This window comes from Schistocerca americana, chromosome 10 (genome assembly GCF_021461395.2).
Source record: "Schistocerca americana isolate TAMUIC-IGC-003095 chromosome 10, iqSchAmer2.1, whole genome shotgun sequence".
Classification (NCBI taxonomy): Eukaryota; Metazoa; Arthropoda; class Insecta; order Orthoptera; family Acrididae; genus Schistocerca; species Schistocerca americana.
Window position 1 is genome coordinate 95,890,138 of NC_060128.1, and position 22,989 is coordinate 95,913,126.

Genomic DNA, 22,989 nt, shown 5'->3' on the forward strand with positions numbered 1-22,989 from the left:
TTACATGGACTTTCTTCCTGGTGTTTTTTAAATTGATGAACAGATCATCTAGAGAGGAATAACTGTGAAGTGATTAATTAAAACTAAAAAGAGAAGAAAGACTGGTTCAGATTAAGTGTAGGAAGCAACAATCAAGATGTTTATGCACTTTTTAGGAGAATACTAATGGTTCAGTAGTCATCTCTTAATTGTTGTCAAACTTTTGCTGGAACTGGAAAGAGAAAATACATTGATCATCCTGAATCTAATGCATCCCACCATCCCACAATTTTCCTATGCCTGAACAGTGCATGGTCAACTATTTTTTTAAATGTGAGCCATAGTTCCTCTACATGCTATGTCCTGTGCTGAAAAATTGAAGTTCCTTGTTGACATGTGACACTACTAATTTTTTATCTAGTTTACTGAACATGTGTATCTTTCTGCTTATTTTAGTTGTCCTCTGTACTTTGGTAATCATTGTTGCCACAACTGAGTCATGGCCACGGTTACCAGTTTAGATGAGGACATTGTCAAAGACGTTGGGTCTATTTGTTGCCATTATATACAATATATTTTCATCTCGTGAGTGGGGTTCCTAACTATCTGTTCTACATAGTTTTCAGAGACAATGTTTAGTAAAGTTTCACAGGATGTCTTATCATGCCCACCACTAACAAAACTTTAATTTTTGCAGTTAAGTGTTGGATTATTAAAGTCTACACCGATGATTACAGTAAGACTGAGGAACTTACGTACAAATGAACTGAGGTTTTCTCTAAAGTTTTTGATTACATCAGGAGATGAGTCTGGTGAATGATAGAAGGGTCCAGTTACTTTATGCCCACCCCTGATACTGAGTCTTGCTCGAACAATCTCGCATGCAGCTTCAATTTCTGTGTCTGTGGATTTGAGTTTTTTGCCCAGAGATGTGTTTAGGTTCATTATCAGATGCTGAGAAGATCCTGCTCAAAAAAGAGCACTTGTAGGATTCCAAACATTAGCTGTTGAAAGATGGTGTGACACACTCTGTTCAACTTTTTCGGAGACAGAATTGGGAGGAGGAGGAGGAGGAGGAGGGGGGGGGGGGGAGGGGGAGACGGTTAGCAGTGATAGGGTCAGATTTCACTTTGCCGTGCTTATAGATGCACAGTATCTGTTGGTCTTTGTTGAACACAAATAGAATATAATTTGATACGTCTCTGTGAGAGAGAGAGGTACGCAGACACAAATCTTTCCCTGCATTCTTTCTTTTGTCCTTTTGTCCCCTCCTTGGGGACATTTAAAAATAAGTGTGTCCTTTGACAGGGGCACTTACATACTCGAACTGCCCCTTTGTGATATTTAATGCCGACAGTGATGTCGTGTGTCCATCACAGGACCGATGTCCGACGGGGGATTTTGAGGAAGTGGTATCACTACGAGGTGCTATCCAAAATTTTCAGGACTGGTGCTGGTCATCTATTGAAAACCTTACCTCTGGACTAATGGTCACCATCACCCTCGAAGTAATTCCCATCCACACATACACACTGGTCCCAGCACTTCTGCCACTGGTCAAACATTTTCTGGAAGTCCTGTTCTCTGAGAGTATTTATCACTGCTAGTGATGCTTCCTCAATCCTCTCTAGAGTGTTGAACTGATGGCCCTTTCAACTTGACTCTGTTTTGGGAATACCGTGAAGTCGCAAGGTGCCAAATCTGGCGAGTATGGTGGTGGGGTACAACCACCGTGTTGTTTATTGCCAAAAAGGTCCTGGTGAGCAAGAACGTGTGATAGGGTGCATTGTTGTGATGCAGCAGCCAGTACCCTTAACACCAAAGTTCGGGCCGTCATCGCCACACGAATTCACAGAGCTGTCGCAAAATGTCACAGTAGTAAGTGGAATTGACTGTTTGGTTGGCTGGGGCGAATTCTTTGTGCACAATTCCCTCGGTATCAAAGAAAACGATGATCGTGCTCTTCACTTCGCTCTTCACCTGTCTCGCTTTTTTGGGTCTCGGAGAGCCCGGGCTCTTCCACTGGGACGATTGTTGCTTTGTCTCTGGGTCATAACCGTAAATCTAGCTCTTGTTGCCAGTGATAACCCATGACATGAAGGTCGGATCATCAGACGCCATCTGATGAAGGTCCGTGCACACTTCAACACGCCTTCTGATCGGCAATCGAGATCCTCGGCACAAATTTTGCGGCGACACAATGCATGTCCAATTCGTGAGTCAACATTCGTTGACATGTCCCATAGCCAGTACCCACTTCATCTGCAAGGTCTCGAATGGTTCAACGTCGATCCGCACGAACCAATTGTTGAAGTTTGGCAACAATGTCTAGTGTTGTGCGGCTAAAGGGCCTTCCAGTGTGAGCATAATCTTCGACGTCTGTACGGCCGACCTCGAACTGAGCGTGCAACTGAAACACACGCGTACGGCACATGCTCTGTCCCCCAAACACTTGAGTCATTGCAAGGGTCTCTGTAGCAATTTTCCAAAATTTTGCACAGAATTCGATGCACTCACGCTGTTCTGTTCCCGAATCCATCGCAAAGCCGCCACACGCCAAACACAGAGTATTACGGAAATCACTGTGGACACGCAACACATCCTCCCAGCTGAATGCCACTCCGCACACTGACTCACCAGATATGCACTTAGCAGTGCAAAGATATCTACCACTCCTACTTTCCAGATGGCAGCACCATTCCTGAAAATTTTCGATTCCACCCTGTAGTTCTGTTGGGTGGCAAGATCACAACGAGAGTGTGGCACGGGTTTTTCAGTAGTCCCACAGGCAGGAATATTGAGCATTATGGAAGTGCCAGAAGTGTGCTAGTCATCATTCTTCTAAGCTTGAGATGAGCCTGAGATGTAGGGGACGTCCAGCTGAGTAGTGATCATAATCATAAGAGGACATTGTATACCTTCCATTGACTAAAAAGGTAAAAGCTAGTTATATACTGTAAGGTCAATGGTTGGAAAGGATCCGTGAGCTGTACAAAAATTATTGGTGAAGATAAAGGTTTAAAAACGTACCACGGTTAGTGTTTTTAGAGCTACCCTGTGAAGTCACCCATAAAAGAAAGGGCACAGCACAAATCGGTGATCTCAAGTTATCTCTTCCTCTAGGGTGAATTTTTTATTTTACCACTGTGGTATGAAGTTGTATTTGATCATTAGAGTTGGTCTCAGGAAGCTGCATACACATACCACTAGAGGCTCTTTCAGTGTCAATTCAGTTCTTATAACAGACTGAACAATTATGCGAAATGGATGAATATGTTGTAAGGAACAAGGTTTCCTGAAGAGCTGTGCAAGCCAGTGAGTGGTGTGAGAGCAGTTGTTTCATTTATGATACACGATGTCAATAAAAACTGAGGGGTTTGGTGCAAGACGGATGCAGCTTCACTTTTTGGCTCTATCGAGTTGAACATTCAGTCACATACAAAGAGAAAGCCCCTTCGTTTGGTGCAAGAAAGAGGCAGCTCCACCCGTTAGTTTCAGAGAAATCCAACAGTTGGAGCTGCCTGTACTCCAAGTTTGCACGAAAACAGAGGCAGCTCCAGGAGCTGCCTCGTTCTTCCTCCAAACAATAGCAGGAAGGAGGTTGCGTTACATATTGTTCAACAGTACAGTGTAAACATCACACGTTTCATGTCGCTGAAGTGGACCCGAGATTTATTTTCCACTTTGCTGACACGTTGAAGAAATTTTTTGTAAAGAACCCTTACGTATCATTATCAAACAAGAAGAGAGGAAAATATTTATTCACTAACCACAAAATATTTCTCTACGAACAGCCATACATTATTTAATGCAGTGCAACCATAGGGATGACTGTCTTCGATAATGTGCAAATTTGCAACCAAGGACCTGCGAGTCTCATAACAGTGGACCACCTTCATCAAGCTTATGATTGTCTCCTCCTGCTTAAAGGCCAAAAGTTTAAAGATGTCAAAGATCTGGCCAGAAAGTATGTTGGGCAAAATGAAATGTGGTTTCACGACCAGTTGATGTCAGATGCTTCAAACGATCATGAGGTGACTGAAGGGGGGCTAGAAGACTGAAGAAGAACTGTAGAATTAATGTATTATGCCAATAATGTTATACTTTCTTTATTAATAAATGTTTTTTCAACTGAACTATGGTTAATTATGAAGAAAATGGTCCTACAAAGAGTTTTTCATTCACTTTGGAGCAAAACGTGTGTATTCTCGTCAGTAGTATTAGATACCCCATAGCCTAAAACAAGGCTGACAACTTTTTCGTTTTGGTGAAAACTGAATTTCAAAAATTTTTTTTTAATTTGCCACAAACTGGAAAAAGTGGAGCTGCCTCCGGCTTGCACCAAACCCTTCAATTTCTATTCTGTTCTATTATGTTTGTGTGCATGCGCAACGCAAGTAGAAAAAGGATCAAATTGTTACTCACTACTCAGTATGAGTTGATACCACCACCACCACCACCACCTTTCGGTTGTCATCTGTTCGCTCGATTTCAGTAATGGTGGGGGAGAATCGGGGGCAGTTGGGGTTGCTGGGCCTGCCTTCACATTTGGTTTTTTCTCATCATCATCATCATCATCAAGTTTGGGTTCAGTACAAGGTGTATCCAGATGTCACCAGGTGTCTAGTACTGATGATGAACTGGTTGTTTCATAGCCCATTTCCACACTCTTGCAGCTGCTGGCTGTCATTAGGCTGTAGTATTTTTGTGTAGAGTACTAGGACACAACCCTCCACCACGGGGTGCTGTCAGGTACAGCTCTTCACAATAAAGGTAGAGATGACCGAGGTTCTCAGTGCTGATGTAGAGGTAACGAACACAATAACAGATAAACGAAGATCACTGCTAATGCCCAGTGAAGAGAAAGGAGATGGAATATTTGTCCCACAGTAGATGACGGAAGGGTTGCTTTTTGGGAGTAAGTTGCTGCCATCCAGGCAGGGTAAAGGTGATTGTACTTGTTCCTGGCTTCCTGATATGTTGAATAATCAAAGATCTCGAACTCCAAAATCTCACACCCCTCTCTTGCGGTGTGGCCATCAGGTTATCTGGTGGAGGGATTGGACAGATATGTTCATTTGTACAACCAGATGACGTGTGGCCAAATTTCGTAAACTTGAAGTATCTCATTGCTGTTGCTATATAGAGCTTCACATCACATAACTATGAGATAAAATGGGCACCCCCATCTCTCCAAATTTGCACACAATGAAGTATGAGACCCCTGTTGAAGATATACCCTTGACCGTATTCAGTTTCCCACAGGGAGTAATTGTGACAGGGATGTCACCAAGTTTGTCACAGTTAATCAGTACAAATCCATTCCAGATTGTAAACCAGCGTGGATCTATTCCACATTTTCTACCTGAAGTGACTTATTTGTATTTGTGTTTCAGCTGCTCATCAAATATAATGCATTGGTTTTTAAGATGGATTCACTTCAGACCTGATACTGACCAGTTTTTCTCCTCATATTGTAAGGGTCCAGTGCCCCTACATTGTATCAATCGTGCACTACGCAGTGATCATAAAATAAAACAAAGACTGCAGTGCAGTCAACAATGTGCAAGTGGGTGAGAGAGATAGTCGAGTGTTGGAGTCCGTGAGTGGAAGTTGGGTGTGCGAGAGGCTCGAGACAGTTGCTCGGTAACGAGGCTGGAGATTAGTGGCAGAATGAAGGTGTAGTGGCAAACAGTATTTGATTCCTGTCGAGTGTTCATAAATGTTGGTTTACGAAACGGTGTTTTTAATTAATAAAATCCAATATTTGTGAAAGGAGATGTTATCATTTAGTAATATTATTAGTAAAAGTGTTCCCGGACTTTATGTACACACTTTATGTGGATGTAAGACATTCTAAGCAATATTAACCAACTAATAAACTTGGCAGGTGAAAGTGGAATAGTTATGCACAAAAATAATATTGCCCACAGCTCTCATGATGAGCAATAGGGAGGTATGTGGCACAATGTGCAATATGCATTCCCCTTGATCTACGGAATCTGTGAGGGACACACACACACACACACACACACACACACACACACACAGCCACTTCATCTATTCTGTCTATTCGTCAACATCGATTGGATTATTTACAAAAATATTGGCCATATGTATTCAAAATATTTTGAATATAATAGAGGGAAACATTCCACGTGGGAAAAATATATCTAAAAACAAAGGTGCTGTAACTTATCAAACGAAAACGTTGGTACGTTGATAGAGGCAATAACAAACACAAACACAAATTTCAAGCTTTCGCAACCCACAGTTGCTTCATCAGGAAAGAGGGAAGGAGAGGGAAAGACGAAAGGTGTGGGTTTTAAGGGAGAGGGTAAGGAGTCATTCCAATCCCGGGAGCGGAAAGACTTACCTTAGGGGGAAGAAGGGACAGGTACACACACACACACACACACACACACACACACACACACACACACACACACATATCCATCAACACATATACAGACACAAGCAGACATATGTAAAGGCGAAGAGTTTGGGCAGAGATGTCAGTCGCCGAGTTATTTGGATACTTCCCACTGACACCAACCTATCAGAGCTATGGAGATGGGAACTTGCCCTTCAATATATCCTCTCTCACCGTTACCCACCAGGCCTCAACCTCCGCTAATTTCAAGTTGCCGCCCCTCGTACATCACTTTTCACTCAACAACATCTTTGCCTCTGTACTTCCCCCTGTGTGTCTTTCCGCTCCCAGGATTGGAATGACTCCTTACCCTCTCCCGTAAAACCCACATCCTTTCATCTTTCCCTCTCATTCCCTCTTTCCTGATGAAGCAACCGTGGGTTGCGAAAGCTTGAAATTTGTGTGTGTGTTTGTTATTGTCTTTATCAACGTACCAATGCTTTCGTTTGGTAAGTTACAGCATCTTTGTTTTTAGATATATTTTTCCCACAAATATTTTGAAATGCATATCAAATTTGTTAAGATGAGGTAGCGAACTTAATGACACCATATGAAATAAAACATGGCCACTACACTTAACACTCAAATTACATCCAGGGGAAAATTGGTGATTTATCAAGAAATAATATAAGTTGACGAGGATGAAAACAATCTGACACTCAATGCTTACTTCAGCATCTTCAGCTGCTTTCAGGTCTCTGTCCCCATCCAGAGTGCGCGTCCTGAACCTGTCTCGGCTCTCGGCAGACCTGCGGTGTTTCCTGGTGGCGGCGGCTGCCACCATAGGGGTAGACTCTGCCGTGGGTGGGCTCATCGCGATATCTCGGCCCTGGGTGGTGGGGGACGCGACGGCGACAGCCGGTTTGTCCAGCACCTGCGTCTGGAACCGCTGTCGGTCCTCCTGCCTCCTCTGCTTCGGTGTGATGCGGTACGTACCCGTCCGAATGCCAGTTTCGTTCTCTGGTGGTGGTGAAATTTCTGTTGGAGAGGATATAACAAATGGTTAAATTGGATTAACAAAAAAACTGTTCAAGTACTTACTTTTATTTCATATGAACCCTATGCTACAATCACAAAAACCTCAATCTTCTCAGTAAATTAGGTTAACATAGTATAACAATGCAAACGGTGAACAATAATGCTTCTACAGCCAGTACAAGCAACTGGACGGGATTATTTTAGTAAATGCAACGCAGGAAGTTTACTTAGACTCTCCTCTTTAATGTTATACTCTTATTTTTCGATACAGTTGCCAGATGCGATGACAAATTTCTGTCAACAATATATAAGTTTCGTGAAGCTGTCACAGAAGAGCTCTGCCTTCCATTTCTGCAACCAGGCACTATCAACCATCTGAATTTCATCATCTGGAGCTGTAATTAGTTAGAACTCACTTCATTTCAGCAAACAGATGAAAATCACAAGGTACCAAATTGGGACTGCACAGCGGGTGTGGTATTATCATTGGATTCAGCATTGTAAGGTCTGCTTTGGTGGCATGTGACTTAGGTATTGTCATGGTGTCTTGTTGCAACAAAACATTCACTTTCATCCCTTGAATGAATTATTCTGTGGAAATTATTTAGAGTTTGGACAGTATCTAGATAACGAGCTGACATATTGATTATGTTTGATTCATACAGTAACTCCATCACCATTCCAAAAGGCAGATGACAGTACTTTTCTAACTGGCAGCTTTTTTTTTTAGTTTGGGGTAAATGGATGACAATGATATCGGCTGATGACACTGCTATCTTCACTGAAACGAGGAGAAATTATGGGATTTGATTAATGGAATGAACGGTCTAATAAGCACAGCTTATGGATCAAGAGTAAACCAAATAGAGAGGAAACTAATGAGTAGTCATAGAAGTGAGATCAGTGATAAACTTAATGCAAGCTAGGAGCAATATAATACATAAAACAAAAGAATTCTGCTACTTCAGAGGAAAAATAACACATGATTGATGAAGCAAGGTGGATATAAAAGATAGATAAGCACCACCAAAGAGGACATTCCTGGCCAAAAGCAACCTACTATTTTCAAACGCTAGTCTTAATTTGTGGAAGGAATTTCTGAGAATGCACTGTGGAGCGCACTGATGCATAGAAGTGAATTGCTGACTGTGGGAAAAGGGGAAAAGAAGAAAACTGGACAGCTTGATATGTGGTGTTACAGAAGGATATTGCACACTAAAGGATGAAAAAGGAAAAAAATGAGGAGGTTCTCTGCTGGATTGATGAGAAAAGAAATACATGGAGAACACTAACTACAAGAAGGAATAGGGTGATAGAACATGTGCTAAGGCATCAGGGAGTAACCTCCATAGTAATAGACAGCAAAAACAAACTACGACAGCAAGACAGAGTGCAATACATCCAACAAATATTGAAAGACATTGGGGTGTAGGATGACTCTGTGAGATGAAGTCGTGGTGTGCTACATCAAAATGAGATGGAAAAAAACCAACTTTAAGAAGAACTTGCAGTCTTGTTGCGAGCAGTTTCACCTGAAATTAGGGAAAATTTCAGATCTGCAGACCTTCACTGACTCTGTGGAATGCAATGAGCACAAATCTTCTGATACTCAAGCAAAGTGAAAATGAGTCAGACAGCCTTGTGAAACTCATCAGTCACTGACAAATGACATTTGACACTGTTTTTCACCCAATTCCACTCTTCCAGTTCCAACAGTCTTACACTTGAATGAAATTTTCATTCTGCGGTGGAGTGGGCACTGATATGAAACTTCCTGGCAGATTAAAATTGTGTGCCAGACTGAGACTCAAACTCAGGACCTTTACCTTTCGCGGGAAAGTGCTCTACCGTCTGAGCTATCCAAGCACGAAGCACGACCCATCCTCACAGCCTTAATTCTGGTGGAATTAAGGCTGTGAGTACAGGTCGCGTGTCGTGCTTGGGTAGCTCGAGGGGTAAAGCACTTGCCCGCGAAAGGTAACAGGTCCCGAATTCAAGTCTTGGTCTGGCACATGGTTTTAATCTGCCAGGAAGTTTCAGTCTTAAATCTGGTTAACTACCACCCTACAGCTAACATCATCAGCACTGTGGTTACCATACATGACTTTTATTTTTTAATACATTTCCCCACCTCCTGTTGAAAATTCGATGACACTGGACATAAAGCTAGGCCATTTCTTCACACTATTCTTTCTTCCAGTAGCAATAGTCCCACAAGATATGCAGAACTTCCAGAGCTGAGGTACTGGCAGTAGTGAATGTATGAGGGGTCATTAGTTGTGCCTCAATAGCTCAGTGGATAAGAACACAGCCTGTGAAAGGTAACATTTTGTGTTTTGAGTCCCGAACTGGCACTCAGTTTGGACAGTGCTGCCACCTGTTGAGGAGTACCAACTACAGGGGTGCCACATATCATTCAGTCCTCATATGAATCACCAGAGTGAGTAAGATATTAACTCCCAATTACTAATAATGGACACCGAATGAGGAAGGCCACAGCAATGACTCATAGCTAGGAAACATCACAGTATTTTCTCTGAACAGTTTGGGGAATGCAAAGGAACACACAAGCACGAGTAAATCAGAGACAATGTTAATGTCTTCTGAGAATAAATGCTAAATCGAAGGCCTGTGATGGCACTTTACAAGATGGCAGCTATGCACATAAAGAGCTTTCGTGTGTTAGAATATGTAAAGTATTCGTCGATTATGAGCATTCAGTGTGGTCATACACAAGTACCTGAAAGCTGCACCTGGTCAACAGAGCATTTGGCGTTGGTTTTGCCAGTTTTGTGGTACTAGTTGTCCATACATAGGGAAAGTCACATGATGTCTCAGAGGAAATGGTTTTGTGTGAGACTGAGAGCGAGAGCGCTGTGGGCAGCCCACTAAAATCAACCATCCACACAAGCCATGAACTAGACATTCTGCAGAAAATAGTCTGTAATGTTTTGTGGCAGAATTCCCATTTCAAAACCTCCCCTGTATTTTGTAGGCATACTGCTGTGTCACTGTGTTCAATTCTATGAAGTATTGGTGCTGATGTAGAGACAATCACATACAACCAATATAACTACACGTGTTTAACAAAAGGATGTATACACGGACAAAGAAAAAAAATTCCCGGATTTCCCGGTTAAAAATACATTTTCTCCCATGTGAAAACATACTTTTTCCCTGTCAACTGACAGTACAATTTCTCTCGGAACTGTATAACTTATCCATCCTTTGAATGGTTATGGTTTTATACACGGGCGTAGAATTTCCGGCACTTTAAAAAACAAAACACAGGGGGAAAAAAGTTTTGGAAAGATCTTTGATGTGAAGTAACATGTACACTGCATATTTTTGTATTACACGAAGCATTGAAATCGAGATTGCGATGTACTTTTGTAAGCCAGTCATAGCTCATGTCACGTGATTTTCACCAGCTGATGATACCAGGTATTCAGAGCTTAGGACACGTGATGAAGACAGCCAATAGCAACATCACTGTTAAGTAGCGCGAACACACAAACAGCCGGCCGAAGTGGCCGTGCGGTTAAAGGCGCTGCAGTTTGGAACCGCAAGACCACTACGGACGCAGGTTCGAATCCTGCCTCGGGCATGGATGTTCGTGATGTCCTTAGGTTAGTTAGGTTTAACTAGTTCTAACTTCTAGGGGACTAATGACCTCAGCAGTTGAGTCCCATAGTGCTCAGAGCCATTTGAACCATTTTGAACACACAAACAGAAAAAGTTAATGGTTTAAATTAATATACACAGTGTTGCTACAAGAACAGTAAAGCTTTCACTTATAATATTGGCCTATAAGATTAATACGCTGAAAGAGAAGCTAAGCTTTCACATATAATGTTGGTCTTTCATGCGCGTAATACAATTTAAGAATATCACACAAGTGTGCCATTAAAATTTTTAAGAACGACATAAATGTCTGTTCTTCTGGGCTTGAAATTCATCTAAATGGCTCGTCATCAAAGACTTTATTTTTAAATGAGAGTCAAACGCTCTTTGATTTAAGAAATTCATCGTACATTCACGTACGTAGTTCAAATTGCGTAAAAGGAAATTTTCTTTGATAGTAACACTTTTCAAACCACCATTCGGAATATTTTACCGCGACCTGTTAGAAATAGGTTCATTTTTGCAGTTGCCAGAGAGCGTCAGATGACAGGCGTCACCGCACTTGCGCAGCTACGATGTCGTAGGGAGCCGTATGTTTGTACGTGTAAAACATTAAAAGATCTTACATTGGGTCATAAAAGAAACAAGACACTCTAACCTGTGGCTGCTTACACAGCCAACAGCCATATTTCTGTAGCCAGAAGCTGGAGAAGGTACTACTCAACTGCGCATGCGCGTGATTCCGCTTGTAACTGCTAAAATGAATCTTATGTAAAAAGTTGTGACATCACGCTCGTAGGAGTCAATTTGTTGTTACGAATCATTGCATATTCTTCCTAAATCCTTTGACAAATTTTGCTGTTGGCAGACACTTGTATGAGCACTTTGTTTTGTTGCAGTATATGGCACATTTATTTTGTAGTTTTAAGTTTAATTTTCGTTTTTTCACTCGTTCATGTTTTATTACTGAAGTATTATTCGGCAGTAGGGAGATACAGTAATATTCTTTGTTAGAGTATCGGTTCTTACCAGTCAAACCTACAAAAATTTAACTGAATACAATGAAAAATTCCCAGAATTCTAAAATATTCGCAGGTTCTTCCCGCTTTTCTCCCGGGTTTTTCCCGGATCTCCCGATTTTCCCAGGTCGTATACACCCTGAACAAGCACCTTTCATGTAAAAGTTTTAAAAAAGCAACTCTGAAAATGGGAAAAAAAGAACAAAAAGGAAATGATAAAAAGCTTCTATACCTGATGGAGGAGGCTCTTCCGCTAAGGGTGTGGTGGCTTCCACTGCTTCCTCCACCGTCTCACTGGCCACCGTCGCATGGAGTTCTGCAGCGGCTGCCGCCGCCGTGTTGACAGTGTAAGTGCGGTAGCGGTCGCGCGCGGCTTGCCTCCTCTGCCGTGGCGTCTGTCTCGTCGCTATCCGAGATTGTGAAGCCGGCTTGGCAGTCGTACCGTAAGTGACGGGAGAGGCCGTCCCCCCGCCACCTCCTCCTCCTCCTACTCCGCCCCCTCCGCTGCCCGACTCCGTAAGGTCTTCCCCGCCAGTGCTGCAGCTGGCTCCCCCGTCTGGTAGATCTTCCTCCACCTCGGCAACCTGAAATAGGTAAATTATGAGTGCTTGCAGCTTTTTTTTTTACAAGAATGTCACAATTTTAACTACAACTGTTCTCTTTTCCCACTGATATGGAGAAAAACTATCGTCTCATTTCCCTGCACTGGATAAATAAATGGTTTAAATCCTTTCATCTGGTCTCCATCAGTCACTCTGGGGTCCCAACTCAAAATGAAAGTGAAAGTTAAAATATTAAGTGAAATTCCTTTATTGTACCTGTATTTTTCAGGCCCCCCATTTCTTGCCAATAATGTTGACCTGGTCCACTGCCTTATCTTTAATGAGTTATGTAATGCAGATCATGTGAGAATGACTTACTAAAAAGTCAAATCTATATATGATGCCTGTCATCTCGACTGCTAGTGATACGAGACCATCGGGATACAGCATGGCGTTCCGTATTACCCTCCTGAACCCACCGATACCATATTCTGCTAACAGTCATTGTATCTCGACCAACGCGAGCAGCAATGTCGCAATACGATAAACCGCAATCGCGATAGGCTACAATCCGACCTTTATCAAAGTCGCACGCGTCTGTGTGTGTGTGTGTGTGTGTGTGTGTGTGTGTGTGTGTGTGTGTGTGTGTGAACAAAGCATGAAAAGTACAATAGAAAAACTTCATAAGACCTTAAAACAGGTAATGTGTATCCACAGGACATGTGGCCCGTAACTGAAAAAAAGAGTCATCACGATCTCTCCATCGGCGGAAGAGTCTGGAATAGTTCAGATCTCAGGTAAGGGCCTACCAAGAGGATGGGGGGGGGGGGGGGGGGTGATCATGAGAAAAAGATTGAATAACTGAAGAAAAGATAACATTCTATGAGTCAGGGCTTGGAATGTCAGAAGTTCGAACGTGGTAAGGAAGCTAGAAAATGTGAAAAGAGAAATGCTAAGGCTCAATCTAGATATGTTGGGAGTCAGTGAAGTGAAATGGAAAGACGACAAGGATTTCTGGTCAGATGATTATAGGCTAATATCATCAGCAGCAGAAAATGGTACAAAGGGAGTAGGATATGTTACGAATAGGAAGCTAGGGCAGAGAATGTTAAATTCAGGTATACATGCCGACATCAGAAGCTGAAGATGAAGAGAAGGAGAAAGTATATGAGGATAATGGATGGGTAATTCAGTACATAAAGTGAGATGAAAACCAAATAGTCACGAGGGATTGGAATAGTTGTAGGGAAAGAGTACACGAAAGGTTTATAGGAGAATAGGGGCTTGGTACTAGGAATGAGATAGGAGGAAGACTAATAAAGTTCTGTAATAAATTTCAGCTAATAATAATGAATACTCTGTACAAGAATCACAAGATGAGGTGGAATAATTGGAAAAAGGCGGGAGAAGTGGGAAGATTTCAGATAGATTACAACACGATCAGACAGATTTCGAAATCAGATACTGGACTGTAAAGCGTACCCAGGAGCAGATATAGACTCAGATCACAACGTGGTAGTGATGAAGAGTAGGCTGAAGTTTAAGAGACTAGTAAGGAAAAATCAATACACACGGAAGTGCAATATGGCAGTACTGACGAACGAAGAGATACACTTGAAGTTCACTAATGCTATAGGTACTGTAATAAGAAATAGGTTAAAAGGAGGCTATCTTATTTCCCATTATGATTTTCAAGAAGATTTGGCCATAAATGTGAATGAAGTTGTGAATCTGATAAATGTATTCAACCTCCAGCAATGTACTTGGTTTCAAAAGGATGGAAGCTGGCCTGCCGTGTAGTGGAGGCAGCATTATTTAAGAACGATTTTCTACTAATGTTTTGAGTAAAGAAAACGAGATTATATCTGTAGAAGAATGCTAAAAGGGAAAATTTCAAGGTAATTCAGTTTATACAGGGTTATTCTACATAATGGACCCATTTTCAAAACTTTGTATTTATTCAAGTACAAATTCAAAATGAACAAGCTTTAGACCAACGAAAAGAGCATATTTCAAAGTTTTTTTCTATAATGTTTGACATCAATTTAAAACTTTCTTGAATCCATCGGACATCATCCTCTGACACACGCGGTCGGCCTGTGCTTTTTCCTTTGTAACACTCCCAGCTGGATTAAACTGCTTAAACCAAAGGCTAATGCTTTTGTGAGTTAGTGGTTGAATACTGAATTTGGTACAAAATGCCTGCTGCACTGCAGATTACGACTCATTTTTCGCAAACTCAAGAACGCAGAAAACCTTGCTCGACAGTCACCAACTCACTCACAACTGACAGTGAAATGGAATGACGGCCCTTTTGCCACGCGAACTCTACTGGCCGCTTCTGAAACCATTGCCACCCTTCTGCCACCACCCTCCAAAAACTTTGAAAACTTCCTCTTCTCACTGGTATAAAGCTTGTTCATTTTGGATTTGTACTTGAATACATACGAAATTTTGAAAATGGGTCCATCATTTAGAATAACCCTGTATATCGGTCAACTGAATTATTTCTTCCATCACCAGGGTTTCCTCGCAGTTACCTTCTTTTTACCAATGGGTTTTATTCCCAACTTCTTTGATTGCCCTTTCTAGAGATGTCCGTTTCTCTTTAATTGTACTACCTATTCAATTTGAAAGTAACGTGTAACTACTTAAACTTGTGTTTTCATGTGTCTCGTCGGTATCTGATAAATGTATATTATTTTGATATTGTAATACATAAATCTCAGTGCAGGGCAACAGATCAGTGTTAAAATTTAATTTTGTCCAGAAGTATATGAAGCTCATGCTACATTATGCGAAATCCAGACTAATCAGTGTATCAAACAATTAGCCTGCAAGAAAGCAATCAGTTTCAGTGAAATTTACATACGCTGCCTGACTGCGAAACAAATGACTCAGACTAAAATGTTTGCCCTGAATATTGTTAATCTTTATCTTAGTCTCTTAAACAATGACTGTATTGGAACTATAAATTTAATTACACAGCAAATGAACATATAATTCAACGCAGCTGGCTTTCCGACAAAACTGCTTGAAAACTCACAAGATAGCACTTTACCAAGATCTTCTACTGGTATTAGACCTCTGAACTAATATATTATTTTCACAAATAACACACTGGCAATCACTGTGTCTTACAACGGACATGAATTTTGATGGTAATTAACTTCATTGGCCTACCTGTGTACACTGAATGCTTGTCTGCTCTGGACCCTGACACTATTAAGATAATGAGACTGTTGAAAATCAAATTTATTCACCTTACTTCCGATGTGCAATGCAAGACGGTATCTTGTCACTTTCCATAAAAATTCTTTTGCAGCACACTGCTAGTGATGTGCAATGTGAGTATACAAACACATTCATAAAGGTACAGAATGAAAAATGGGGGACTTAATGACTGGTAAATGAGAACAAAGACTCCAAGTGTCTGTGTGTGTGTGTGTGTGTGTGTGTGTGTGTGTGTGTGTGTGTGTGGTTATAATAGAGGGAAACATTCCATGTAGGAAAAATATATCTAAAAACAAAGATGATGTACTTACCAAATGAAAGTGCTGGCAGGTCGACAGACACACAAACACACACACATAATTCAAGCTTTCGCGACAAACTGTTGCCTCATCAGGAAAGAGGGAAGGAGAGGGAAAGACGAAAGGATGTGGGTTTTAAGGGAGAGGGTAAGGAGTCATTCCAATCCCGGGAGCGGAAAGACTTACCTTAGGGGGAAAAAAGGACAGGTATACACTCGCGCGCACACACACACATATCCATCCACACATATACAGACAAAAGCAGACAAAAGCAGACATATTTAAAGACAAAGAGTTTGGGCAGAGATGTCAGTCGAGGCAGAAGTGCAGAGGCAAAGATGTTGTTGAAAGACAGGTGAGGTATGAGTGGCGGCAAATTGAAATTAGCGGAGATTGAGGCCTGGTGGATAACGGGAAGAGAGGATATATTGAAGAGCAAGTTCCCATCCCCGGAGTTCGGATAGGTTGGTGTTAGTGGGAAGTATCCAGATAACCCCGATGGTGTAACACTGTGCCAAGATGTGCTGGCCGTGCACCAAGGCATGTTTAGCCACAGGGTGATCCTCATTACCAACAAACACTGTCTGCCTGTGTCCATTCATGCGAATGGACAGTTTGTTGCTGTTGTCATTCCCACATAGAAAGCTTCACAGCGTAGGCAGGTCAGTTGGTAAATCACGTGGGTGCTTTCACACGTGGCTCTGCCTGATCGTGTAAACCTTCCGGGTTACAGGACTGGAGTAGGTGGTGGTGGGAGGGTGCATGGGACAGGTTTTACACCGGGGGCGGTTACTAGGGTAGGAGCCAGAGGGTAGGGAAAGTGGTTTGGGGATTTCATAAGGATGAACTAAGAGGTTACGAAGGTTAGGTGGACGGCGGAAAGACACTCTTGGTGGAGTGGGGAGGATTTCATGAAGGATGGATCTCATTTCAGGGCAGGATTTGAGGAAGTCGTATCCCTGCTGGAGAGCCACATTCAGAGTCTGATACAGTCCCGGAAAGTATCCTGTCACAAGTGGGGCACTTTTGTGGTTCTTCTGTGGGTGGTTCTGGGTTTGAGGGGATGAGGAAGTGGCTCTGGTTATTTGCTTCTGTACCAGGTCGGGAGGGTAGTGGCGGGATGCGAAAGCTGTTGTCAAGTTGTTGGTGTAATGGTTCAGGGATTCCGGACTGGAGCAGATTCGTTTGCCATGAAGACCTAGGCTGTAGGGAAGGGACTGTTTGATGTGGAATGGGTGGCAGCTGTCATAATGAAGGTACTGTAGCTTGTTGGTAGGTTTGATGTGGACGGACGTGTGAAGCTGGCCATTGGACAGATGGAGGTCAACGTCAAGGAAAGTGGCATGGGATTTGGAGTAGGACCAGGTGAATCTGATGGAACCAAAGGAGTTGAGGTTGGAGAGGAAATTCTGGAGTGCTTCACTGTGAGTCCAGATCATGAAGATGTCATCAATAAATCTGTACCAAACTTTGGGTTGGCAGGCCTGGGTAACCAAGAAGGCTTCCTCTAAGCGACCCATGAATAGGTTGGCGTACGAGGGGGCCATCCTGGTACCCATGGCTGTTCCCTTTAATTGTTGGTATATCCAGCCTTCAAAAGTGAAGAAGTTGTGGGTCAGGATGAAGCTGGCTAAGGTAATGAGGAAAGAGGTTTTAGGTAGGGTGGTAGGTGATCGGCATGAAAGGAAGTGCTCCATCGCAGCGAGGCCCTGGACGTGTGGAATATTTGTGTATAAGGAAGTGGCATCAATGGTTACAAGGATGGTTTCTGGGGGTAACAGATTGGGTAAGGATTCCAGGCGTTCGAGAAAGTGGTTGGTGTCTTTGATGTAGGATGGGAGACTGCATGTAATGGGTTGAAGGTGTTTATCTACGTAGGCAGAGATACGCTCTGTGGGGGCTTGGTAACCAGCTACAATGGGGCGGCCGGGATGGTTGGGTTTATGAATTTTGGGAAGAAGGTAGAAGGTAGGGGTGCGGGGTGTCGGTGGGGTCAGGAGGTTAATGGAGTCAGGTGAAAGGTTTTGTAGGGGGCCTAAGGTTCTGAGGATTCCTTGAAGCTCCGCCTGGACATCAGGAATGGGATTACCTTGGTAAACTTTGTATGTGGTGTTGTCTGAAAGCTGACGCAGTCCCTCAGCCACATACTCCCGACGATCAAGTACCACGGTCGTGGAACCCTTGTCCGCCGGAAGAATGACGATGGATCAGTCAGCCTTCAGATCACGGATAGCTTGGGCTTCAGCAGTGGTGATGTTGGGAGTAGGATTAAGGTTTTTTTAAGAAGGATTGAGAGGCAAGGCTGGAAGTCAGAAATTCCTGGAAGGTTTGGAGAGGGTGATTTTGAGGAAGAGGAGGTGGGTCCCGCTGTGACGGAGGACGGAACTGTTCCAGGCAGGGTTCAATTTGGATAGTGTCTTGGGGAGTTGGATCATTAGGTGTAGGATTAGGATGATTTTTCTTCGTGGCAAAGTGATACTTCCAGCAGAGAGTACGAGTGTAGGACAGTAAATCTTTGACGAGGGCTGTTTGGTTGAATCTGGGAGTGGGGCTGAAGGTGAGGCCTTTGGATAGGACAGAGGTTTCAGATTGGGAGAGAGGTTTGGAGGAAAGGTTAACTACTGAATTAGGGTGTTGTGGTTCCAGATAGCGTTGATTGGAATTTTGAGGTTATGGAAGGAGTGGAGCTGGAAGTGGGAGATTGAGTAGATGGGAGAGACTGGGTTTGTGTGCAATGAGAGGAGGGAACAGCCATGGGTACCAGAATGGCCCCCACGTACGCCAACCTATTCATGGGTTGCTTAGAGGAAGCCTTCTTGGTTACCCAGGCCTCCCAACCCAAAATTTGGTACAGATTTATTGATGACATCTTCATGATCTGGACTCACAGTTAAGAAGAACTCCAGAATTTCCTCTCCAACCTCAACTCCTTTGGTTCCATCAGATTCACCTGGTCCTACTCCAGATCCCATGCCACTTTCCTTGACGTTGACCTCCATCTGTCCAATGGCCAGCTTCACACATCCGTCCACATCAAACCCACCAACAAGCAACAGTACCTCCATTATGACAGCTGCCACCCATTCCACATCAAACAGTCCCTTCCCTACAGCCTAGGTCTTCGTGGCAAATGAATCTGCTCCAGTCCTGGATCCCTGAACCGTTACACCAACAACCTGAAAACAGCTTTTGCATCCCGCAACTACCCTCCCGACCTGGTACAGAAGCAAATAACCAGAGCCACTTCCTCATCTCCTCAAACCCAGAACCTCCCACAGAAGAACCACAAAAGTGCCCCACTTGTGACAGGATACTTTCCAGGATTGGATCAGACTCTGAATGTGGCTCTCCAGCAGGGATACGACTTCCTCAAATCCTGCCCTGAAATGAGATCCATCCTTCATGAAATCCTCCCCACTCCACCAAGAGTGTCTTTCCGCCGTCCACCTAACCTTCGTAACCTCTTAGTTCATCCCTATGAAATCCCCAAACCACCTTCCCTACCCTCTGGCTCCTACCCTTGTAACCGCCCCCGGTGTAAAACCTGGCCCATGCACCCTCCCACCACCACCTACTCCAGTCCTGTAACCCGGAAGGTGTAAAAGATCAAAGGCAGAGCCACGTGTGAAAGCACCCACGTGATTTACCAACTGACCTGCCTACACTGTGAAGCTTTCTATGTGGGAATGACCAGCAACAAACTGTCCATTCGCATGAATGGACACAGGCAGACAGTGTTTGTTGGTAATGAGGATCACCCTGTGGCTAAACATGCCTTGGTGCACGGCCAGCACATCTTGGGACAGTGTTACACCGTCCGGGTTATCTGGATACTTCCCACTAACACCAACCTGTCAGAACTCCGGAGATGGGAGCTTGCCCTTCAGTATATCCTCTCTTCTCGTTATCCGCCAGGCCTCAATCTCCACTAATTTCAATTTGCCGCCGCTCATACCTCACCTGTCTTTCAACAACATCTTTGCCTCTGTACTTCCACCTTGACTGACATCTCTCTCTGCCCAAACTCTTTGCCTTTACAAATATCTGCTTGTGTCTGTGCATGTGCGGATGTATATGTGTGTGTGTGTGTGTGTGTGTGTGTGTGTGTGTGTGCGCGAGTGTATACCTGTCCTTTTTTCCCCCTAAGGTAAGTCTTTCCGCTCCCGGGATTGGAATGACTCCTTACCCTCTCCCTTAAAACCCACATCCTTTCGTCTTTCCCTCTCCTTCCCTCTTTCCTGATGAAGCAACCGTTGGTTGCGAAAGCTTGAATTTTGTGTGTATGGTTGTGTGTCTATCGACCTGCCAGCACTCTCGTTTGGTACGCCACATCATCTTTGTGTGTGTGTGTGTCTATATATATAAAAACAAAGATGAGGTGACTTACCGAACGAAAGCGCTGGCAGGTCGATAGACACACAAACAAACACAAGCATACACTAAAAATTCAAGCTTTCGCAACAAACTGTTGCCTCATCAGGAAAGAGGGAAGGAGAGGGGAAGACGAAAGGAAGTGGGTTTTAAGGGAGAGGGTAAGGAGTCATTCCAATCCCGGGAGCGGAAAGACTTACCTTAGGGGGAAAAAAGGACAGGTACACACTCGCACACACGCACATATCCATCCATATATTAATATATGGTCTTTAAATATGTCTGCTTGTGTCTGTATGTGTGGATGGATATGTGCGTGTGTGCGCGAGTGTATACCTGTCCTTTTTCCCCCCTAAGGTAAGTCTTTCCGCTCCCGGGATTGGAATGACTCCTTACCCTCTCCCTTAAAACCCACTTCCTTTCGTCTTCCCCTCTCCTTCCCTCCTTCCTGATGAGGCAACAGTTTGTTGCGAAAGCTTGAATTTTGTGTGTATGTTTGTGTTTGTTTGTGTGTCTATCGACCTGCCAGCGCTTTCGTTCGGTAAGTCACCTCATCTTTGTTTTTATATATAATTTTTCCCACGTGGAATGTTTCCTTCATATATATATATATATATATATATATATATATATATATATATATATATATATGTATATATATATATATATATATATAATACTGATGAAAATTAAGTACAAGTCATTCAGAAATGAAATAAATAGGAAGTGCAGCAAAGCTAAGATGAAATGGTTGAAATGGCTGTATGAAAGATGTGAAGAAATTGAAAAAGAAATGATTGTCGGAAGGACAGACTCAGCATACAGCAAAGTCAGGACAACCTTCAATGACATTAAAAGCAAGAGTCGTAACATTAAGAGTGCAAAGGGAGAGCCAGATATGTCTGATATAATAGAAGAAACAGGAGTAGATTTAGAAGAGATAGGGGATACAGTATTAAGATCAAATAAGGCACAAGTGATGGGTAACAATACATCACAATTTCGAAAATCATTAGGGTAAGTAGCAGACTATTCACGTCGATGCTTAGAATGGCGATAAACCACCTGACTTTCAGAAAAATAACATCCCCACAATTCCGAAGACTACAAGACTGCTAAATTCAAGAATTATCACACAATCGGCTTAACAGCTCATGCATCCAAGTTGCTGACAAGAATAATATACAGAAGAATAGGAAAGAAAATTCAGGAAATTTGGCTTTAGGAAATGTAAAGGCACCAAAGGGGTAATTTTAATATTGTGGTTGATAATGGAAGCAAGACTAAAGAAAAATCAAGACACATTCATAGGATCTGTCGACCAGGAAAAGGGTTTGACACTGTCAAATGGTGCAAGATGTTCAAACTTCCGAGGGAAATGGGGTAAGTTATACGGAGAGATGATAATACACAACATGTACAAGAGTCAAGAACGAAAATTAGACCAAGAATGAAGTGAAGTGCTCGGGTTAAAAAGGGTGCAAGTCAGGGACGTAGTGTTTTGTCCCTACTGTTCAATCTATACATCAAAGAAGCAATGATGGAAATAGGAGAAAGGTTCAGGAGTGGAATTAAAATTCAAGGTGGAAATGATATCAATGATATGATTTGCTGATGGCATTGCTCCCTCAGTGAAAGTGAAGAAGAATTAGATGACCTACTGAATGGAATGAACAGTCTAATGAGCACCAAATATGTTAAGAAAGTTAATTGAAGAACAATGAAAGTAATGAGAAGCATCAGAAATGGGAACAGTGAAAAAGTTATCAGGGTTGATGGTCACAAAGTAGATGAAGTCAAGGACTTCTACTAACTAGGATGCAAAATAACCAATGATGGATGGAGCTAGGGCAACACCAAAAACAGACTAGAACAGGCAAAGAAGGTATTCACGGCCAATCGAAGTCTACTAGTATCAAATATAGATCTTAATTTGAGGAAGAAATTTCTAAGAATAAACGTTTGGAGCAGCACAGCATTTTATGGTAGTGAAACATTGACTGTGGGAAAATTTGACAGAAGAAAATCGAACCATTTGAGATGAGGTGCTACAGATGAATGTTGAAAATTACACTACTGGCCATTAAAATTGCTACAACAAGATGACGTGATACACACATGAAATTAACCGACAGGAAGAAGATGCTGTGATATGCAAATGATTAGCTTTTCAGAGCATTCACACAAGGTTGGCGCCGGTGGCGACACCTACAATGTGCTGACACGAGGAGAGTTTCCAACCAATTTCTCATACACAAACAGCAATTGACCGGTGTTGCCTCGTGAAATGTTGTTGCAATGCCTCGAGTAAGGAGGAGAAATGTGTAACCATCAAGTTTCCGACTTTGATAAAGGTCGGATTGTAGCCTATTGCGATTGTGGTTCATCGTATTGCGACATTGGTCCTCACGTTGGTCGAAATCCAAAGACTGTTAGCAGAATAAGGAATCTGTGGCTTCAGGAGGGTAATACGGAACATTGTTCTGGATCCCAACAGCCTCGTATCACTA

General features: G+C 42.8%; 1 protein-coding gene across 1 annotated transcript in view; it reads right to left on the minus strand.

Annotated features, from left to right (window-relative positions):
• Positions 1-22,989, minus strand: part of LOC124552268 (serine-rich adhesin for platelets-like) — an 820,531-nt gene that overhangs the window by 24,042 nt on the left and 773,500 nt on the right. The window contains exons 32-33 of the mRNA XM_047126548.1: positions 12,266-12,617; positions 7,083-7,390 (exon numbers count right to left, since the gene is read on the minus strand). Coding sequence (XP_046982504.1) covers positions 7,083-7,390; positions 12,266-12,617 — 660 coding nt within the window. The remainder of the gene's footprint in view (positions 1-7,082; positions 7,391-12,265; positions 12,618-22,989) is intronic.